The following is a 20,885-nucleotide window of genomic DNA, read 5'->3' as shown; positions in this document are numbered from 1 at the left end:
CACACTCTCAGCCAGTGTCTGTTAGTCCACCCAGATTTCCACTGGTTCCAACTCATTGCCTGGAGGTTGAGTGGTGCACTTTGAGGCAGAGCAAATTCTCGGATAGAGTCACTAAGACTATGTTGGCTTCTCGGAGGCCTTTGACGCAATGCATTTATGCTGCCACCTGGAAGACTTTCTCTACATGGTGTTCAGCTTCGGGCTGCACTTCTCTGTGCCCATCCATTTAGCAAGTTCTGGAATTCCTGCAGGACGCTTGGATAAGGAATTATCTACAAATACTCTTCATAGACAGGTATCAGCCCTCTCATCCAAACATAAGTTGTGGTTCCCTGGAATCTCTGTCTCAAACACCCTTTGATTCATCGTTTCCTCAGAGTTGCCGCCAATATTTGTCCTCCAATCCATCATTATCCTATCTGGGACCTCTCTAAGTTTCTTATTTCGCTGACCAGGCCCCCATACAAACCATTGTGGTCGGCCAGCCTATGGTACCTGACTTCTAAAGATGGTGTCCTTAGTGCTCATTACATCCCCTCCACAGATTTCTGAACTTGCAGCTCTGTCAGTTTGCCAGGATCTGTGCATTTTCCACATGGATAGGGTCATGTTACTTTTGGATCTCTCCTTCCTACCAAAAGTTAACTTGCAGTTTCACAGGGCCCAAGAATTCATACTGCCTAACTTTTGTCCTGACCCATCCCATCCCCTGGAACGCTGGTGGCACACGTTAGATGTCCAGAGGGCTCTCTGCATCTATCTTAAGTGTACTGAGACTCTGAGGTGTACAGAGGCCATGTTCATTTCCTTTCAGCCTGCTTCCTTGGGTTCCAAGATTTCTCCTTTGACGATTGGCCGCTGGATACGAGGAACAATTGCCAAGGCTTACGATCTGCAAGCACTGCCCACTCTACATGGAGCACGGCTACCCCATCAGCTTAGTTTACGCAGACTTTGATTGAGGAGATGTGCTGGGCGACCATATGGACTATCCTGTCTTCTTCAACTGGCATTACAAGATCAATGTCTTTGCATCAGCGCAGGCGGCCTTTGGCCACACAGTTCTGTAGATAGTTTGTACAGGGGAGTGCTCCGTGGATCAGTCTCAGTCCCACCCATAGGACTGCCCAGTTTGGGTATGTCCCATGCCTGGATGCTAGCTCCACCTACTATGGAGAAGGGGCGAAGATCTTGCTACCTTTCTTGTAGGGTGGAGCTAACATCCAGCCCCTCCCTTGTTTTGACTGGTCATTGAGTGTTTCAGGTGTACGAATGGCTGCTGACATGTCGAGTCTGTCCTTTGTCTTCGCCAAAGCTGGGGATCCTGGCCACAGAGCGGAGCCTTTCAACTTTCACAGACTCAGTCCTGATAGGCTGAACAGACAACCCATGCCTGGATGCTAACTCCACCCTATGAGAAGAGGCTTTAAGACTAACACCCCTTTATAGCTAGGATTCTTCCTCATTTTAAGTTAATAAATGTTGCAGACTGTTTGGAAATAATTTGGACAATTCAATTGTCATTGAAAATATGCTGTATTTATCATAGAAGTAAAATTAAGGTACTTTCCAGGAGATGAATCTAGTGTTATAAATAAGGCTCTAATTTTCAGTATAAGAGACATGATCAGACATGGCTATTAAGTTGGTATTATAGACACCTTTTTTAAAAAGTTTGTTGAAAGGTAATTGTTCTATCTAAAACATAGTCAGGTTGAAACAATAATTAGCCAAGGTATTCAGAAGTCAGTTACTCACACACTGTCAGTGGGCAGGCCAAGGTTCATAATTTCCAATGATTAGTAGTCCCAGTTCACAGAAGCTTAAAGAAGTTCTTACCTAGTTTCTACTCTTATATATTTCTACTCTTATTTCTGGCTAGATCTTCATACAGTTTAGTGTGTATGTTTAAACTAACATTAGTTCCCATAATCATTTTCTGGGTTTAAATTCTCTGCTTCCTATACCGTCTGGATTTGGTCAGTAATTTAGTTAATAATTTAGTCCAAGAGGAATATTTCTCTGTACCCTAGAGAGAGGAGATTTAAGGGAATCTTCCATAAAGAATAATCAAGATTTCAAGCAGTAACATCCTGCTCTCTCTAAAAGCTATAGATCTGCTTTGAGATCAATAAGGAATGGCACTGATTTCAGTACTGTATATTTGAGGAAGTTGTATCAGGGATAAGTCCTGCTGAATTTAGTGAGGCTTATTTTAAAATTTATTTATTTCAGCTTTTTAATATAAAATGTAATATAAAAGCTTCCAGGCATAAACAGTGATATTTGAAAATTGGTGATCTACATGTCTTAAAACTGGATAAAGGACTCAGTTAAATGAGTGTGTGTATTCAAAAGGGCTTACAAACTTTTAAGCAACACACTATTTTCTCTTCAACATCATTCATTTTTAAAGCAGTACTCCTGTTTTATCAAATGCAAATGCAACATAGATGTGAGCCCTGAGGGTAGTCTTATAAATTGGATTCACTATTCACATTGCTGTTCATACATATTTCTCTGTGCATATAGTAACAGAAAATTCAAAACAAAAGCTTGGTGATGGATTCTCAGGCTAGAAAAAATGATTGCGGACACCTTGAACTAATAGATGAATAAATAATTTAATACTAGATTAATAAAAGTAGTATTTCCACTGGAAGCATGAATATTGGAGTTAACTTAAGTATTTTGGGCATTTGATGTGAAAACAAGTTATTGAAGATGATCCTAATGCTTGCAAATATCAACAGCACGTAAAAAAGTTTGACAGAAGATGAACAAACTATTACTAATGAAACAAACATGAGCTTACAAGAACGTAAACAATTACTCACAAATGAAACTAGATAATTAATGCTTGTTCGGTCATGATGAACCAGACATAATTGAACAATTGAGTAACAAATATATTTAAAACCTTGTGACACTCTAATAATTTAACTGATTTATATATATCAGCAATAGTGTACTTCCACTACATTGATACAGAATATCATGTTCATGTTTATTTATTTATTATTTATTTATTCGATTTTTATGCCACCCTTCTCCTTAGACTCAGGGCAGTTTACAACATGTTAGCAATAGCACTTTTTAACAGAGCCAGCCTATTGCCCCCACAATCTGGGTCCTCATTTTACCCACCTTGGAAGGATGGAAGGCTGAGTCAACCTTGAGCCGGTGATGAGATTTGAACCGCTGACCTTCAGATCTACAGTCAGCTTCAGTGGCCTGTAGTACAGCACTCTACCTGCTGCGCCACCCCGGCTCCTAACGTTCATTATCTTGTTAGTTGGTCCCTTAGTTAAATCTCAAAGAAGAGATTTTGAGAAGATTCACAAGTGAGTATATTGTTGTTCTTAAATTTTATATAATCAGTTCTATTATATTTAGTCCAATATTGCAATTCGAAAAAGTCAATATATTGAACCATAGATATTAAAAACCTTATAATGATTTATTATGATTTTCTAAAAAATAATGTATACTCTTTATGCTACCAGTGAATGACTTTAAACATACATAGCCTAGATTATAACTGGGTCCAGTTATAGAAGGAACCTGCTGCAATGTGCCATGAATGTGTTTGCTCAAGTTCCATTCATTTAATTAAGACTTGCATAGGAGAACTTTACAGTGTCTTGTGCCCTTTGTTTCCTAGACTCCAAAGGGTTCAGACCCAAACACTTCTCACTTTAGAAGCAAAGTAAAGTTTTAGTCCATTCATACAATGTGGCTTTAGCCTTTACTTGAAAAATACTCTGGAATCTTTTTATGGACACATGGCTATAATGAAAAAAGCCAGCAAGATTAACAATTAGAATTTATTAATCTTTTAAAATGCTGCACTCTGCCTTTCATGCCAAGATTCATGAGTCATTTTATTGTAACATATGTCAACAGAGATGTAGCCCCATCTGCTGCTATAGAGCTGGTTCAGACACTAGGCACACAGCACAATGCTTACCTCTCAATAATTACAGGTGTGCTGTGAGAAAACGCAATGCATTAATCAGTCCAGTAATTATGGAAAAGGTGGGTCTTTTGTTCTGCCTTCAGAACAGGAGTTTACCAGCCACTTCATGACTCCAGTCTCCATCTGCTCATTCTTTTAGAATGTTTGCATTGACTGATACTGCCTTTAAATTGTAACATGGGAAGTGATTAAAACCAGTTTGAACATTAACTGAAGTGATGTTTCTACGGGGAAATGCTGTGTGTTGTGATGCTAACATTTATTTACCTTTTAGTCAATATTTGAAAAAAAATCTGTTTCGTGTTTATTATCAGTGCATAAAACTAACATTTTAGTCATATGATGTAGCATTTTTTATCTAATATTTTCTGAATATCAGTCTTGTTAGGAGAAAAAATCCACAAAACTGTAGGGCTTTTACAAATCCACAGTGGGAGCATAACATAGAGGAGGAAAAATTGAATTTAAATCAAACAAAAATATTTTAATTTTTTTCTTTGATTTAAATTATTTTCATATGAAGATTTAATTATGAAGTTTGCCTCCTGTCTATTATGTTTTCTCTCTTTTTGTCTAATAAGTTGTTACTTTCTTTTACCTATATGGCGACCCTTTTTTCATTCACGTGCCAAAAGGCTCTGTGTGTGTGTGTGTTTGTGTGTGTGTGTGGACATGCACACAATCCCCCCCCATCCCCGCGCATATGCACAGGCCTCACTGAAGCCTGGGACGTTGAAAAAAATGGCCAAGTGGGCAAACCAGAAGCTCAGAGAAATGGACTTCCGGTTTGCCTGTTGTGCTGGTTTTTGCACTCCAGGAGGTTCAGGAAATCTTCCTGAAGCCCCAGAATGCAAAAAACAGCACAACTGACAAACAAGAAGTCCGTTTTCTGAACTTTCCGTTTGCCCGTTTGGCTGTTTTTCACACTCCGGGGTTTCAGGAAGCTTCCCTGAACCCTCCGGAATACAAAAAACAGCACATTGGGCAAAGTTTCCCTGAAGCATCAGGAGGGTGAAACCGCTTTCCCCAAGGTTGAAATCAGCTGGCCAGCGTGCACATGCGCATTGGAGCTGACATGGGGCAACACCTCTGATATGGCTCTGCATGCTACCTGTGGCACACGTGCCATTAGTTCACCATCACTGGCCTATAGGGTTAAAAGTAGCACTCCTTTTTCATTTGAAAAAGTTGCCTTGAGAATGGTTATAGCATAAATGCAGAACAGAAGTAGAAAAAATCTTGTACAGCCTTATTATTAGATTATTTCCAACAATGATTCTTATTGAAGCAGGATCTGATCATCTTTTTAGCAACAAACCCAAAGAATTAAAATTTAATCCAGCAGACCCAGACATGGTATTCTGATTGTGGGCAAAACACAAGAGTTGGAAAAGCCATACGTATTTCTGCACTTCCATTTGACATAACACATGTCACATGACATCTATAGTTTTACATTTGTGAGAGAAGCTGGTAGACTAACCTTCAAAACCTGAAATAAGCCTTTCAGGTTTTAGACATCAGAAAAGAGCTGTGTTGGTCTATGGCGGCAAAATGTTTATTGTTTATTTGGCAAAATGTTTATTTACTGTGGTAGCTTTGTAGACATGGATGGGTTGTGCTACTATGAAGTTTCTGCCTATGGGTTTCCTTTACTAGCCTGAGATAGGAGAACATAAGAAAATATTGTCAATTAATGTTGTATCCTCCCCATGTTTTTACATTTCTTGCACCCCTAAACATTATTGGAATCTTGTAGGTACCTATTTGTTGATGTTTACTCTGTATTGGTGATATTTCCTCAGGCAATATGTTATTTTGAAATGAGGATACACATGCATCTGTACCAATAAAGGAAAATATTTGTAGCTCAGGTTGAAATGAGGGGTCCTTGGTGGTCTCTGAGCTTGACTGTTTTCTTGCAGATATTTCATTGCCTAAAGCAGGTAACATCTTCAGCATTAGTCTGATGATGTTACCTAGATAATAAAATCTTTGCAGGAAAACAGCCAAGCTCAGAGAACACCAAGGACCCTTCATGCATGTGTGTATTTTAATATTCATATATAAATACTAAAAGAATCATTTTATCTCAGGGACCGCCTTCTGCCGCACGAATCCCAGCGACCAGTTAGGTCCCACAGAGTTGGCCTTCTCCGGGTCCCGTCAACTAAACAATGTCGGTTGGTGGGGCCCAGGGGAAGAGCCTTCTCTGTGGAGGCCCCGGCCCTCTGGAACCAACGCTCCCCAGAGATTAGAATAGCCCCCACCCTCCTTGCCTTTCGTAAGCTCCTCAAAACCCACCTCTGCCGTCAGGCATGGGGGAACTAAGATAATCTTTCCCCCAAGGCTTCTACAATTTATGCATGGTATGTTTGTATGTATGATTGGTTTTATAACAGGGTTTTTAGCTGTTTTAGTATTGGATTTCTACATGCTGTTTTTGTCACTGTTGTTAGCCTCCCCGAGTCCACGGAGAGGGGCGGCATACAAATCCAATAAATAAATAAACAAACAAACATACATACATGCATACATACTTCACAGTAGATGTTATATCTATATGTTTAACTTTCCTTTCCAGAATGAACGTGACCTCAGCTCCCCATCCTTACTTGCACTCTGCACATAACAGCCAGTTGTATTTAAAAAACGCCCTAGGTTTCTTGCAGTTTCTTGCAGTGCATTTGTCCTCAATTAACCAGAGCATCTTTCTCCTATGATCTACTACAAAAGAACACGAAATACTGATTTTAAGGACAAATGAAAAATTCTTAACTTATTGACACATTTCATTGTTTCCCCTTCTCAGGATGTTGTGAACACTATCATCAAAAACTGCACCCCATTCTTTTTCTTCTTGGGCCTACCCGGCTTTACCCTGCTAATAAGAGACTTCATAACAGCAGCAACTAGAGTTCTGAGTACAAACATGTTGGAGGCAAGTATGTCAGCGTTCTGCGTATGATTGTTAACAATGTGCAGATTTTCTTACTCTTAATATTAATTGATTACTGCAACGTGACATTGGAGCAAAATGATGTTTGGATTAACCAACACACACACACACACCCCAAGAAGAACTTGCCAAATATCTTAAATTTCAAGGTAGCCGTATATTTTTCATTAGATATCTCTTTTCTGATTGACAGTATGAACTAATTTCTTGTTGATCACTTCTCTTTGTCAGTTACATATCCAAGCCAGAACTCATCTTGTTGAAGTAGGATATTTTAATTACATAGTATTAAGTCAAATGCTAGGAAATGTAGTCTTTTTGAAAATAAATGTAAACAGAACAAATGAGCTTTCTAGATTTCATTTGTTTTAGCTATGAAAATAAATGATGACTCACTTGATTGAGATCTGAATATTTTTTCTCATTTTTAATTCATTCATTTTTATATTCATCCTTCAATTTCTGGTCAGAAATTAATCACTTGTGCATTGGGAAAGAGAAATTTTAAAAAATGGAATGAATGCAATTCATGCAGTCCATCTTATATTTGCAGGTGCAATCTTTTGTAATTGCAGAAGAACATCTGGAATTTTTATGTCATTTTGATGAAAAATATCATTTAAAGAAAAACATACTTTTTTTCCTTCTGTATCGTGCAGTTTAGTCAAACATAGAGAATTCAAAAATTGCTCAGTTGAAAGTTATTTTGTGGTAACGTTTTTTTTCTTCCCTCAAATTACATTTGTTCCCTGAATTGTTTTTCTGAGTAATCAGTGTCTTACCAGAACAACATGAGCTATATAGCAAAGGTGTGCACTGGGCTCTGGGTATAGGAAGTCCACAACTTACAACTGTTCATTTAAAATGGTTCAAAATTATGATGATTTGTAAAAATATGACTTACGATTCATCCACAAAGTTATATCTGTCATACAACCCCCACAATCACAACCACAATTTGGGTACTTCGCAACTAGCTTGTATTTATGATGATTGTAGCATCTTGTACTCATGTAATTGAATTTTGCAACCTTCCTATCTAGGTTCCCACAAGCAAAGATAATTGGGAAATCAAATTCACTTAACGGCCACTTTAAAAATAGTCATAAAATCAGGGTCCAGTTTTATATGATGATTCACTTTATGATTGCACTTATTACTGCGGAATGTCCAGTCCCAGTTGTGATCCTAAGTCAGGGGCTGTGTGATATCAGAAATTGGCAGTGGAATTCAATGTCCATTGGGTGTCCTGAAACATCAAAAATTGAGTATTCCAAAATGTAATTAGAGATTTTGTTAATTACTGAAGCGTTCTTTATTTAAACCAATTTCATTACAGAAGCAAAACATTGATGGGTGGATGAAATGGCATCAAACTGTACTGTACATAGAAATTATGAGTTCTTCCCTCTATTGACTGCTGTTGAAAATGTTCAAGGAAAAGAAATTTAGGGGTCCCAATCGTTCCTTTTGTGGCCTTTGGAAGCTCTTCTAGTTATGCTTTCAAATGTTTGCCATTTTGGTGTAAGAAACACCTCAAAGCTTCAGTGTTAAAGCTCTTCCTATTTTCCTCACAACTCTGTGAGGGTGATTTGGGCTGAGAGTGAGTGACTGGCCCAAAGTCACCCAGCTGCCTATAATACCTAAGGCAGTACTAGATTTCACAGTCTCCTGTTTCTAGACTGGGCCTTTAACCACTGGCTTCTGTTTTGATATTACCAGGATCAATATTTTTTTATTAATATAGTATTTGTTTGTTACAGGCTCCTCGCTTAGAAGCAAATACCATTCTTGGATCTCTGATTTGCTTCCCTAACCTTTACCAAGACATCTCATTGTTATTATCTGTTACTGAAACAGGAATCACAACAGGAACTGCAGATGTCAAAGTAATTCTTCTTCTTTGTCAGCTGACTATATGATAATAGGCTGCCTTCCTGAAATTAGTATTGCATTTAATATACTGTTAGGGTGCTATGCAAATCTAACTTGTGCTATTCTCTTACTTTTAGATGATATAAAAAGACATTTTAAAAATATATATTTGTGTTGAGGTACAAAAAAGGATTCAATCTTAATGCAGAGGTGATAAACACTTTATTGGCAACTTAGAACCAGAGTAGTCATATCTTAAAGGATATTTTAGAGATTGAAAAGATGGAACAAAGGAGAACCAAAATTATTAAGGCATTGAAACAGCCCTCTATGGGAAAATGCCAAAGAATTTAAAAGTTTTTTGGAATAAAATTGAATCATGAATAGTATGGGGGAAAATTAAAGAAATTTGTGTTTGCATATTTATCCTTAAGTGTTTAGTTTATCCACTGAAACTAGTTGAAAGAAATTAGCAGACAAATAAAATAAAATATTTCTCAATATAATACATAGCTAAGGCTTAACATTAACTTCAGGCTTATCATTAACCAGTGGTTTGGAGATTTATCTGCCATGTCACGTATTATACTATATTTCTGTCAGGTTTGACTGGGATCTTTAAGAAAGTTTGTAATTCTTAAGTGCTTTAATCAGGTAGTTGCTATGCCTCATCCACATACAGTAATACCTCGTCTTACGAACTTAATTGGTTCTGGGATGAGGTTCGTAAGGTGAAAAGTTCGTAAGATGAAACAATGTTTCCCATAGGAATCAATGGAAAAGCGAATAATGCGTGCAAGCCCATTAGGAAAATCCAAAACATTAAGGCTTAAAAAAAGAAGCGTCAGGCAGATGAAGCTGAGGTGAACAGAGTGGGGGGAGGGACAGCAAGAGGTGACAGTCCCAATGAAGCAAGGCGAAAGGAGCCTCTCTTGAGCTCCATGAGTCTTTGCCTCCCATTTTTCCCCCCCCCACTCTGCTCATCTCCCCCACAACTTTCTCCTCTCCTGAGCTCCATGAGTCTTTGCCTCCCGTTTTTGTCCCCCCCCCCCACTGTGCTCATTTCCCCCATGCAGTTGGAAGGGGGGGGAGTTTGTCGCTGGGATTCAAAGCAGCGCTGGCAAAAATGAAGGGAATCCCAGCGAGGGGAGCCCTAGGGAAATCCCAGCAATGCAAGAACGGGCGCTTTGGCTGGCAACGGAAGTTCGGAGGCAGGAACTCCTAGTGCTTTGGGGTATCCCTGCGGCGGCGGCTTGGGTTTGTAAGGTGAAAATAGTTCGGAAGAAGCAGCAAAAAATTCTTAAACACCAGGTTTGTATCACGAAAAGTTCATATGAAGAGGGGTTCATAAGACAAGGTATCACTGTATTAACTTACCTCTGCACAGGCTTTTTGCTTTGGTGGAGACAGTTTTTCACAATACAGACAAGTTTAATAATATCATAGAGATGTTTCAGTAATATTCACACAAGTTTTCCTTTAAATGTTTTGCATTGCATTCAAAGTACAGCTTCCAGCATAGTACTGCTGAATTTTATCTTAGAAAATTAGATGATGAATGTATACACTAATGCCTTGTTTGCCTGCTGAGCTATTTTTGGCTCAGAAAAGTGGAATAACTTTAAAAGAGCTACACAATGTATTTATTTGGTAGCATCACCAGTATCCACCTGAAAGCTCTACTTTTTCCTGGTTCTTTAAAAAATATGCATTGTCATTTATAACAGGCATAATGAATTTCTAATAGATAACACCTATGTACCTCTGAATTTGAAAAAAATACTTTTAAATAATTATGCTGTTAGTAGCTTTCAGAAGAGTTTACACCTTTGCAGAGAAAAGATAGTCACAGTGAGGTCAGATGCATTGTTTGAGGGTCAGAATTGATGTCAAATACTGCTGTTCACTTGTTGATTTACAAAATGCCCAATGAGTTTATTAACCTTATTTATCTTTAAGTTTTGTTCTTAATTTTATTGAAAAATAAGCAAAAATCTGTAATATGTCTGTATTTTATTATTGTATTTTTTCTTCTTCTAGTTTTGCCTCATAAATATTCTTTTAAAGAATGCCAAAGAGGAACCAAATGAAGCTTCAAGGTAAAATGTTGAATGAAACAAAAAAAATGTTACGAAATATAATTAAAGAACATACAGTATATTAGTGAAAGAAAGACATGGCTGTTTCCCAAGATAAAAAAAATTCACCTCTAAGTAAATTACAGACAAAAAAATTAAAGTCAATGGCTCACAGAAGAGGGCAAAAGATAATTGTAATTTCATTGTCCTTACATGTAGAATAAGACCCTTCACATCCTAAAGTTAGTCTATAAAATATAAAATATATAAAATGTTGGTTTTTATGGCAGAAATGTTAGGGCTTGCAATAGAGACAATTTGAACCGTATGCATGGTGATTATTTATAATTCAATTAAAAAACCCTACTAGTATAAGAAAATATAGATGACTTTGTGACTTATCAAAGTACATTTTCTTTTTAAAAAGGTATTTAGCCCTTTGCTGTCTTGGGCTTTGGATATGTGAAGAACTTGTTCACTGTACCAACCATCCTCAAGTAAAAGATGCAATAAATGTTTTTGGTGTGACACTAAAGGTACAAGCATAGAAAATGATTTTAAGTGTATTCAACTGTGTGGGAGGACCACAAACAAATAGTAATAGAATTCTTTAAATTATTCAGAAGGTTCGTTTGTTTGGTCTATTATTATGTTTTTGAAAATATCAGAAACATTTGTCATTTATTAGAGACCATGAATTATGTACCATATTTTTTGGATTATAAGATGCATACCCCCCCCCCCCAAAAAAAAAAGAGGCTGAAAATGTGGTTGGGTCTTACACACTAAATGTAGCTTTTTTGAAGCTTTCTTTTTCAGCCCTAACAAGGCACTAACTATCTTCCCGGCTTGCAGGCTTTTTTCATTGCTACTCCCTCCAAAGAAGGTTTTTTCCAACCCTAAGTCTTTGCAGACTTTTTCCATTGCTACTCCCTCCAAATAAGTTTTTTAAGAGAATAAAATAATGTGCTGACACTGACCAGACTAAGGACGCTAACCAGATGAATACTTAGTTGGCAGATTTCCCGCCCCCTATTTTCCTCCCCAAAAACATAGGTGCATTTTATACTCTGGTACGTCTTATACTCTGAAAAATATGGTATTTACACATTATTTACTATGAATAAGCTTTTAGAGCAACAAGTCATCTGATATTTAAACAAAGACGTTATAATTCAAACTTTTGTAGAGTTCATAAAACATATGAAGCATTGGGATTATGTACTTGGATTTTATATATAGTCATTATTTTCCGAGTTGCAACAGAGCAAAAAGAATTATGTAATTCTAATGAAATAATAATATAATTTCAGTTTCTTATGTTTAAAAACAACCCAAAAATCTTTCTTAATCTCTGTGACTGAGATTTTTTTTTCTTAGGAAATAGGCTTAGCATAATATTCTGTTAGGAACACAACTGCCTTGAGAATTATTAACTTCATTCCTTCTTAAGGGATTTTAAGGTATTCTAAGGAAAATAGCCCTTAGTAATAGCCCTTATATTATTATTATTATTATTATTATTATTATTATTATTATTATTATTTATTAGACTTGTATGCTGCCCTTCTCCGAAGATTCGGGGCGGCTCACGGGGTACAATACAAAAACAATGTGTATACAAATCTAATTAATTAAAACTATAAGCTAAAATCCCACTATGTTAAAAACAGTCAATCAACTCAGTCAAAACCACACATCACATTTAACGGTCAGAGAAGAGGGGCATGATCTAGCTGCCCCATGCCTGGCCATATAAGTGAGTCTTAAGATTCCTGCGAAAGGCAAGGAGGATGGGGGCAGTGCGAATCTCTGAAGGGAGCTGATTCCAGAGGGCCGGGATCGAGGAGGATGCCCAAGTTGCGGACCCTCTCTGACAGGGTCAGTGATTCCCCCCCAGGGTAATGGACGGACAGATGGAATTGTCCTTGGGAGGCAAAACCCACAGCCACTCCGTCTTGTCAGGGTTGAGTTTGAGCCTGTTGGCACCCATCCAGACCCCAACAGCCTCCAGGCACCAGCACATCACTTCCGCTGCTTTGCTGATATACCGCTTTTACAGCACTCTAAGCGGTTTACAGAGTCAAATGGGAAAAGCCACCTGCTGGTTTAAATCACAGTGGATTGAGATTCATTTACTCTTGGATATAAAGTCACATAGTTCACAGAGGCCAATTAAATGTTACTTTATTTATTGTTAATTTATGTAATGATAGCGAGAAAGATTTTTTTATAAATACAACAAAGCACTTGCTGGTCCTTTATTTCTTATCAATTTGGTTTTTTTATTTTTGCAGTTTTCTAACAAGCAAATTGCACAAGCAGCCTGTGATATCTTTCAGTTATTGACATCTTACTGGGAAAAACTACAGAAATACAACATTTCTCTACCTCAAAAAATTATTGAAGTACGTTTCAAAAATAGTTACATATGGAAATTGGTATTTGTTTATAATGCTTGCTTTTTAAGTGAAGTGTAATGCCTTATTTGGAGCAGACACATTTTAATACTCCTGTGCTAATGGAGATGCTGTGCACTTCAGTAGCTGTTTAAAATAATTATAAAATGTTTTTAGAAAACACAAACCACTTCACGTTCTGTGTCCCTCTCAACAGATATAGTACTAGTAATTCTGTAGTGGTGTATTTGAGTCCTCTCTGCTGCCAAAGCCATCTGGCTGCAATTTACTACAAAACATATAAGCTAATTAGGGTTTATTCCTTTTCTAATAACCCACAAAATATGGTGCAGGAACCAATATTTTGTTCCATACATCTATTTCAGGACTTACAATGGAGATTTTTTTTACTTTCCTTTTATATCTTAATATTTAAAACATTGTAAAGGATTATTACATTAATTAGTTCTCTACTTGGAACTTCAGCTACATTTTAATAGTGCTAGGACTTTGTAGCCTTTCTAGAAACAGTTAATTCTCATTTTAGTGGCAGTTGCATCTACTTAGAGATTTTTATAGTTGCATTTCTGTCTGGGGGTTGCATTTTCATGACAATGAAATTGCATCCAAATCCTTCCTTTCTGCCAAAAGTTAATTTGGTTTTTTGTCATACCAAACTTTGCCTCCCTCCTTCTGGAGGACAATGAATGTAGTTCATTCTAAGAACCAGTGCTGATATGTTTGTTGGACATAGATTTATTTAGTTCAGAATATCTGAATTAGAAAGCTGGGGACTTATTTCTTACTCTCTTAAGATTGTATAAGTCTTTGTCTGCTTTCATTTCATAAGAAAATGTTGGACAAAATGTATGTAAAGTTTATTAATTTGCAAATATTCCAAGTATATCAAGGTATCAGAAATTAAGTGTCAGGGGAATCTTTACTCATTTCATTAGCCGAGGATGAGATAGTCTGCAACCTTTGGGACTGCCTTTCTATTTTAGCTACATATGTTCATTTACAGAATCATTATTCATTATAAACATATAATGCTATTGCAACATTGATTAAAAGCTTCTACGGGATGTTCTGGGGCAGTAAGCTGCTGATTGCTGAAATTCATCTTTGCATATTCAAGATATTTATCTGACTACAAATCTCTGAAGGAAAAGAAAAATCACACTACTACAAAATTTTCTTTTTCCTCTTAGAAACTTTGGTAATCATTTTAGGCAACAGAGTTAAAGAAAAAAGGTAAACGGTAAATAATTACAAAGTAATAATTCATATTTCACAAATTTTTTTGAGCTGCTTTATGCTTTGATTGAGAAACTAAACATTTCTGTAAATTTATTTTAAAATTGCTTTGTCACAGGTCCTTGTTGGCACTATTGCATTTCTGTTACCAAGTGCAGAATACTCTTCTGTGGAAAGTGATAAAAAGGTGTGTAATGATTAGATGCCTTCATTTTGTCTCACTATTGCATAGTTAACACAAAGAGCTAATGTTTAAATTGGGCAATTTGACTTGTATAATTGATAATTGCTGTTTTGAGGGAAGAGAGCAAATTTTAGCTTTAGAGTTCAAATAGATTACCGGTAATAACTTTACTGCTGATGAATGAATGGCATTTGTTCATAGATTTTTCAGATCATATTCTTTTCATTGCGTATCATATATTTCCTGGTAAATTTTATTTTGTTTAATCAGGTTTTCCAACTTTCTAAGTGTGACTAATATTTGGACATTTTTCTTTTTTAGTTTATAGTCTCATTGTTACTTTGTTTATTGGATTGGTGCATGACGTTGCCAGTGAAGATACTGTTGGAGCCTGTATTTATTTCCAGTTTTGAAAATCAGTATTCTTCTAATACTCCATTGCTTGATTATATTTATAGGGTAAGCATGAATGGTCATATGTAAATACTTCATTGCCTGATAGCTAAGTATATGAATAGCAGCATACTGAATTGAAACAAAATTACAAAAAAGCCATAGTTTTGATTGATGAACTGTGCCAGACTTTGTGTACAGCTCTCTGAGATCCTGCCCATACTGTTATACCAGTTTTGTTTTTAACACATGTACTATGGACATTATTAATTCCTTTTAATTGCTCTTCTGTTAGATATGTTATCAAATGTATCATTGTCCAATTTATTTTCTATATTCATGATGTATTTCAAATGTGATCTATAACAAGTTTTCAGTATCATTTCAGGACCCTATTTGAGATTATGGCTATTTCCTTATATCTATACCTTCCATTTTAAAAGATACTGTTTTAGGAATTACTCAAGCGGTTTCATGTTTACTTTAGTAGTGTTTGTAACAATTAGAAGCTCAAGTTACAGTGATTTAACATCCCTAAGGTGCTTTCTCTTGAATAACCTTGTGGTATTTCATTTTATATACCAGTATAATGTTGTTTTTTACTGCAGATCCTGAACTGTTGTGTTTATGGTTCAAACCTGTACACCCAGCAAAGTCATTATCTTTTGAGTCTTGCCGACCTCTCCAGTGAGATATATGATCCCTTTATGCCTCTAGGAAATGTTAGGAACTGTGAAGTGATTCTGGTTCAGTCTTCTGCAGACCTGAATAATTTGCTTACTGTTGCTGAAGGTAATAAAAAATTTGAAAGGGAACAGCATCTTTTACTTTTCATTGAAAACTCTTCCGGAAAAGAAAAATACATATTTTACAAGACTTGAGCCCTAATAAATGTACCATATATTTTGGAGTATAACACACACCTTTTACCCCCTACCCCCCAAAAGAGGGTGAAAACCTGGGTGTCTTATATACTGAATGTAGCCTCACCCATCCACCACCACTCTTCGATCTCTGCCTGCCAGCCAGTTCTAAGATTATCTTTATATGTATCCCAGTATAATGTGACTTGTAAGACCAACCAACCAGCTGGTTCCTTTTCTTCCTTCCTTCCTTCCTTCCTTCCTTCCTTCCTTTCTTTCTTTATTTGAAACATAGAAGACTGATGGCAGAAAGAGACATTGTGGCCCATCTAGTCCATCTACTATTTCCTGTATTTTATGTTAGGATGGATATATGTTTATCCCAGGCATGTTTAAACTCAGTTACTGTGGATTTAGCAACCACGTCTGCTGGAAGTTTGTTTCAAGCATCTACTATTCTTTCAGTAAAATAACTGTATACAGTTCTGGTCACCTCACCTCAAGAAGGATATAATGGAACTGGAAAAGGTGCAAAAAAGGTCAACAAGTATGATCAAGGAAATGGCGCAACTCCCTTATGAAACCAGGTTACAATACCTTGGTCTCTTCAGACTTGAAAGACGGCGTTTAAGGGGTGACTTGATCGAAGTGTATAAAATCATGCACGGGATAGAAAAGGTGGATAGAGAAAAAATATTTTCTCTATCACACAATACTAGGACGAGGGGGCACTCCCTAAAGCTCATAGGTAAGAAAGCGATGACAAATAAAGGGAAATATTTCTTCACACAGAGGGTCGTTGGTTTGTGGAATTCACTCCCAGAAGAGGTTGTGACAGCTGTCAGCCTTGATAGCTTCAAGGCAGGATTAGACAGATTCATGGATGCCAAGTGTATTGGTGGTTATTGAAACGGATGTCCATGTGCCGCCTCTATGTTGGTTGAGGCAGGCAGGATTCCCTTGAGTACCATTTGTTGGGGGTCAAGGGAAAGGGAGGGTTTTGCCTTCTCTTTCTACTCAAGATCCCCATGTATAATTGGTAGGCTACTGTGTGACACAGAATGCTGGACTGGATTGGCTTTGGTCTGATTCAGCATGGCTCTTCTTATGTTCTTATGTATGTTAATATTTTATCACGTTGCTTCTGATCTTTCCCCCAACTAACCTCAGATTGTGCCCCCTTGTTCTTGTGTTCACTTTCCCATTAAAAATACTTCCCTCCTGAACCTTATTTAACCCTTTAACATATTTGAATGTTTCGATCATGTGTCCCTCCCCCCTTTCCCTTCTGTCCTCCAGACTATACAGATTGAGTTCATTAAGTCTTTCCTGATAAGTTTTATGCTTAAGAGCTTCCACCATTTTTGTAGCCCATCTTTGGACCCGTTCAATTTTATCAATCCTTCCTCCCTTCCTTCCTCCCTCCCTCCCTTTCTTTCTTTCTTTCTTTCTTTCTTTCTTTTCTTTCTTCTTGACTGTCTTCATCTCCATTATTTTTTTATATAAATAAAATTAAATTTACATAATTTATGTATTTTTTTAGAAAACAAATATTTATCTACATTAAGCTTTACCTACAGGAAGGAAAGCAATTGTCTGTCACTTTCTTGGAACAGAAAGGTAGGAAGCAATAGGGTAACTATCTAATGCGCCCATTACCAGACAGCAGCCTGTTTGAAACCGGGTCACAGGAGAGATAGCAATAGCACTTAGACTTATATACCGCTTCACAGTGCTTTACAGCCCTCTAAGCAGTTTACGGAGTCAGCATATCGCCCCCAACAATCTGGATCCTCGTTTTAGCTCATCCACCTTGGAAGGATGAAGGGTTGAGTCAACCTGGAGCTTGATGAGATTTGAACTGGTGAACTACAGCCAGCAGTCAGCAGAAGCCGCTTGCAGTACTGCATTCTTAACTAATGCGCTACCAAGGCTCAAGATAGGAAGCACACAGGCATGAAGCTCCTCTTGCGTGAGCACAGCACATTTGCGAACATAGGACGTTTGCGCTCAAGCATGAAGCTCCTTCACCTGAATGGAGCTTCATGCGCTAGTGCCCTCCATTCGCAAATTTAGAATTTCTCACTGAGCACAAGTGCCCTCTGATCGTGTGAGTGGAACGCCATGTGTAAGCACAAACACCATCTGCCTATGTGTAAAATTCCATTTACATTAGCGGAGGGCACCCGTGCCTGCCATTTGCATAAATGGAGCTGTGCGTGCCTGCCAGTCATCTGTCCCACATTGGGCCAGGCTGCCAAGCTGGAAAAGCTGGGAACTACTACAGTAGACTTCAGTCTAGACCACACATGTTGCATATTGTTGCCAAAGTATCACAGCATCACAGGAGCAAATTAAACAGTTATTGCAGATAATTTGAAATAGTTTGAAATAATAATCTGCTCCTGATCTCTTGCTCTCTTATGTAGATTTATGAAAAACACTTTCTCGTCTTCTATTTTCAATTCATGGTTAAATAATGTAATACCTTTAAATACACATGGAGCAAACCTATATCTAACTTCAAAACCACAACTAGCACATTTTTAGATACTATTCTTCAAATTATATTATTAGTTAATTTGTTGCCAGGCTGTACATCTTATACCTTTTTCATTTTAGAAAGTTATAAAAATTGAGAATATATCTTGTCCTTAGTTTCAAAATTGAGAATGGTGTGTGTCTGTGTGTGATTTTGTAGTCTGTTTTCTTTTTTTTAATGATAATCATTGTTATGATTAATTATTTTCAGAAATGAAGCGGAGGAGTTTGGAGTTAATACCACTGACAGCACGAATGATTATGGCACATCTAGTGAACAATTTGGGCCATTATCCTCTGACAGAAGGACCTGCTGTTCTACATAGTCTTATTAGTGAAAATCACAACAATTCCTGTATGGAATCTTCTGAACTGTCACCTGAAGTCTTCCGAAGCCCCAATTTACAGATCTTTGAATTTAATGACAATGCTGTCATTTCTTACCTGCAGATTCCTTCAAAAAGAGGGATGGAAGATGAATTGGAAGAATCTTTATCAGAAGTAAGGGTAATTGTTAGGGATATCTCTGGAAAATATTCATGGGATGGACAATTGATGTATGGACCGTTAGCTGCTTGTTCAGTAGATCAGATGAACAGAAAATTCTCTGTGGTTGTGGAAAAAAATAAGCAGAACTTTGAGTCTCCAACTGATTTCATTCAGATAGATGATGAAGAAGATGCTCTTGATAGGTTACTAGAAAAGATTGGCAGTAGTAGTCCTGAGTGTCTTTTACATCCACAAATAAAATTAAATGAGCCATCCCCATCCCCGTCTGTCATGAGTCTTGCCCAAGCTAATGATATCATTGAAGCAATAATGCAGCAAAGCTGCATAGAAACTGAATATGCTCATGGATACCATCTGAATCCTAATAGAAAAAGTGAAAATCAGAAGATACCAAGATCTGCTCTGCTACAGTCACCATTTCATTTATGTAGGCTTTTGCTAAATGGCTTAGGAATGAATTCGTGGGAAAAAAGGTAAGCGTTCACAGTATTCTAAGAATTTTGAGAGGATGAGGAGGCCACTTGTCTGATATAGGGTATAGGGCCGTGATGGCAAACCTATGGGTCATGTGCCACAGGTGGCACACGGAGCCATATCTGCCGGCACATGAGCCTTTGCCCTTGCTCAGCTCCAGTATGCATGTGTGTACCAGCTATCTGATTTACAGCTAATGTGGAGACTCTGGGAGGGCTTTTTCAACCTCTGGAAGGCCTCCAGGTTTTGGGAGAGGGCATTTTTGACCTTCCAAGGCTCTAAGAATGTCTCTGGAGCTTGAGGAGGGTGAAAAACTGGCTTACCGGTCCCGCCGGATTTGGGAATGGGGGGGTGGGGGTTCATGTGTGCATGCATAGGGGGCAGGGCACATGGGGGATATTGAATTATGGGGGTGGGCACGCGTGTGCATGTGATAGCACCCATGCTCACGCTTTTGGTACCCGAGGAAGAAAAGGTTCGCCATCACTGCTATAGAGTGTCCTGCTTGAGCAGGAGGCTGGAATAGAAGACTTCCAAGCTCCTTTCCAGGTCTATTCTATTCTAGATTGCTTCTCAGGAGCCAGTATCTAAAGCTTTCTGCCTACTAAAAGATAGTAAACAAATATAAATTATTATTAGGCATTGATAGTTTGATCCCCTACAAACCTATTTGGCTACCATTACCACCACTTCTGACAGTGAATTTCATAGTATGCATTTTGACTCTGCATTTCACTGAAGTAAATTACAGATTTAAAAAACGTATATTCTTGAGGCTGTGGGCCAATCTTGCTCTCTCAGTCTGGCATGGGAGACATAGCTCCTTCCTCTAAGGAAGGTTTATAGAGTGGAGTCTTTAAACACAAAAAGAAATGCTATTGCAAGGTGAAAAATGCCTCCTGGGTAATTCAAGAATAAAAATTTGATATTTTCTTGGCCTCCTTAATAAAGGACAGATCTGAGCAAAGATCATGTAATTGAAATTTACTCATTTTCCCTTTCAGATAAGTGTGTATGTGTGCATGCATATGTATACATACACATACTATTTTGGCAGGAAATATTTCAATTTTAATGAATTTCTCTAACTGAAATTTTATAGGTAAGATAGAAAATATAATTTGAAAATAGAAAATTTAGATACTAGACAACATGCCTATAGAAAAATCAAGCAATTAATATACTTCCATTCTGACTAAGCTGCGTAAATAGTTATAGAAGGTTATGTTTTATCCCACTTTCCTAGGTACATTATATTAAATGGTCTCTAGATCTGAGTATTAGACCATTAAACACAAGGACTTCAGAATAGCTAAATTAACAAAATACAGCAGTTTGTTACTTACAAAATATGCCAGTTATGTATTATGAGA

At 37.4% G+C, this 20,885-nt stretch overlaps 1 protein-coding gene across 2 annotated transcripts in view; it reads left to right on the top strand.

The window, feature by feature from the left end:
• RALGAPA2 (Ral GTPase activating protein catalytic subunit alpha 2) overlaps positions 1–20,885 on the top strand; it is a 205,968-nt gene that overhangs the window by 95,615 nt on the left and 89,468 nt on the right. For both annotated transcript variants that reach the window (XM_070747006.1, XM_070747005.1), the window contains exons 24-32: positions 6,792–6,920; positions 8,702–8,827; positions 10,854–10,912; positions 11,319–11,427; positions 13,189–13,299; positions 14,666–14,734; positions 15,053–15,190; positions 15,733–15,916; positions 18,740–19,511. In XM_070747006.1, the coding sequence (XP_070603107.1) occupies positions 6,792–6,920; positions 8,702–8,827; positions 10,854–10,912; positions 11,319–11,427; positions 13,189–13,299; positions 14,666–14,734; positions 15,053–15,190; positions 15,733–15,916; positions 18,740–19,511 (1,697 nt within the window). The remainder of the gene's footprint in view (positions 1–6,791; positions 6,921–8,701; positions 8,828–10,853; positions 10,913–11,318; positions 11,428–13,188; positions 13,300–14,665; positions 14,735–15,052; positions 15,191–15,732; positions 15,917–18,739; positions 19,512–20,885) is intronic.

Source organism: Erythrolamprus reginae, chromosome 3, assembly GCF_031021105.1.
Source record: "Erythrolamprus reginae isolate rEryReg1 chromosome 3, rEryReg1.hap1, whole genome shotgun sequence".
In the NCBI taxonomy this organism is placed as follows: domain Eukaryota; kingdom Metazoa; phylum Chordata; class Lepidosauria; order Squamata; family Dipsadidae; genus Erythrolamprus; species Erythrolamprus reginae.
The sequence above is the reverse complement of the archived record's forward strand: the minus strand, read 5'-3'. Positions and strand labels throughout refer to the sequence as shown.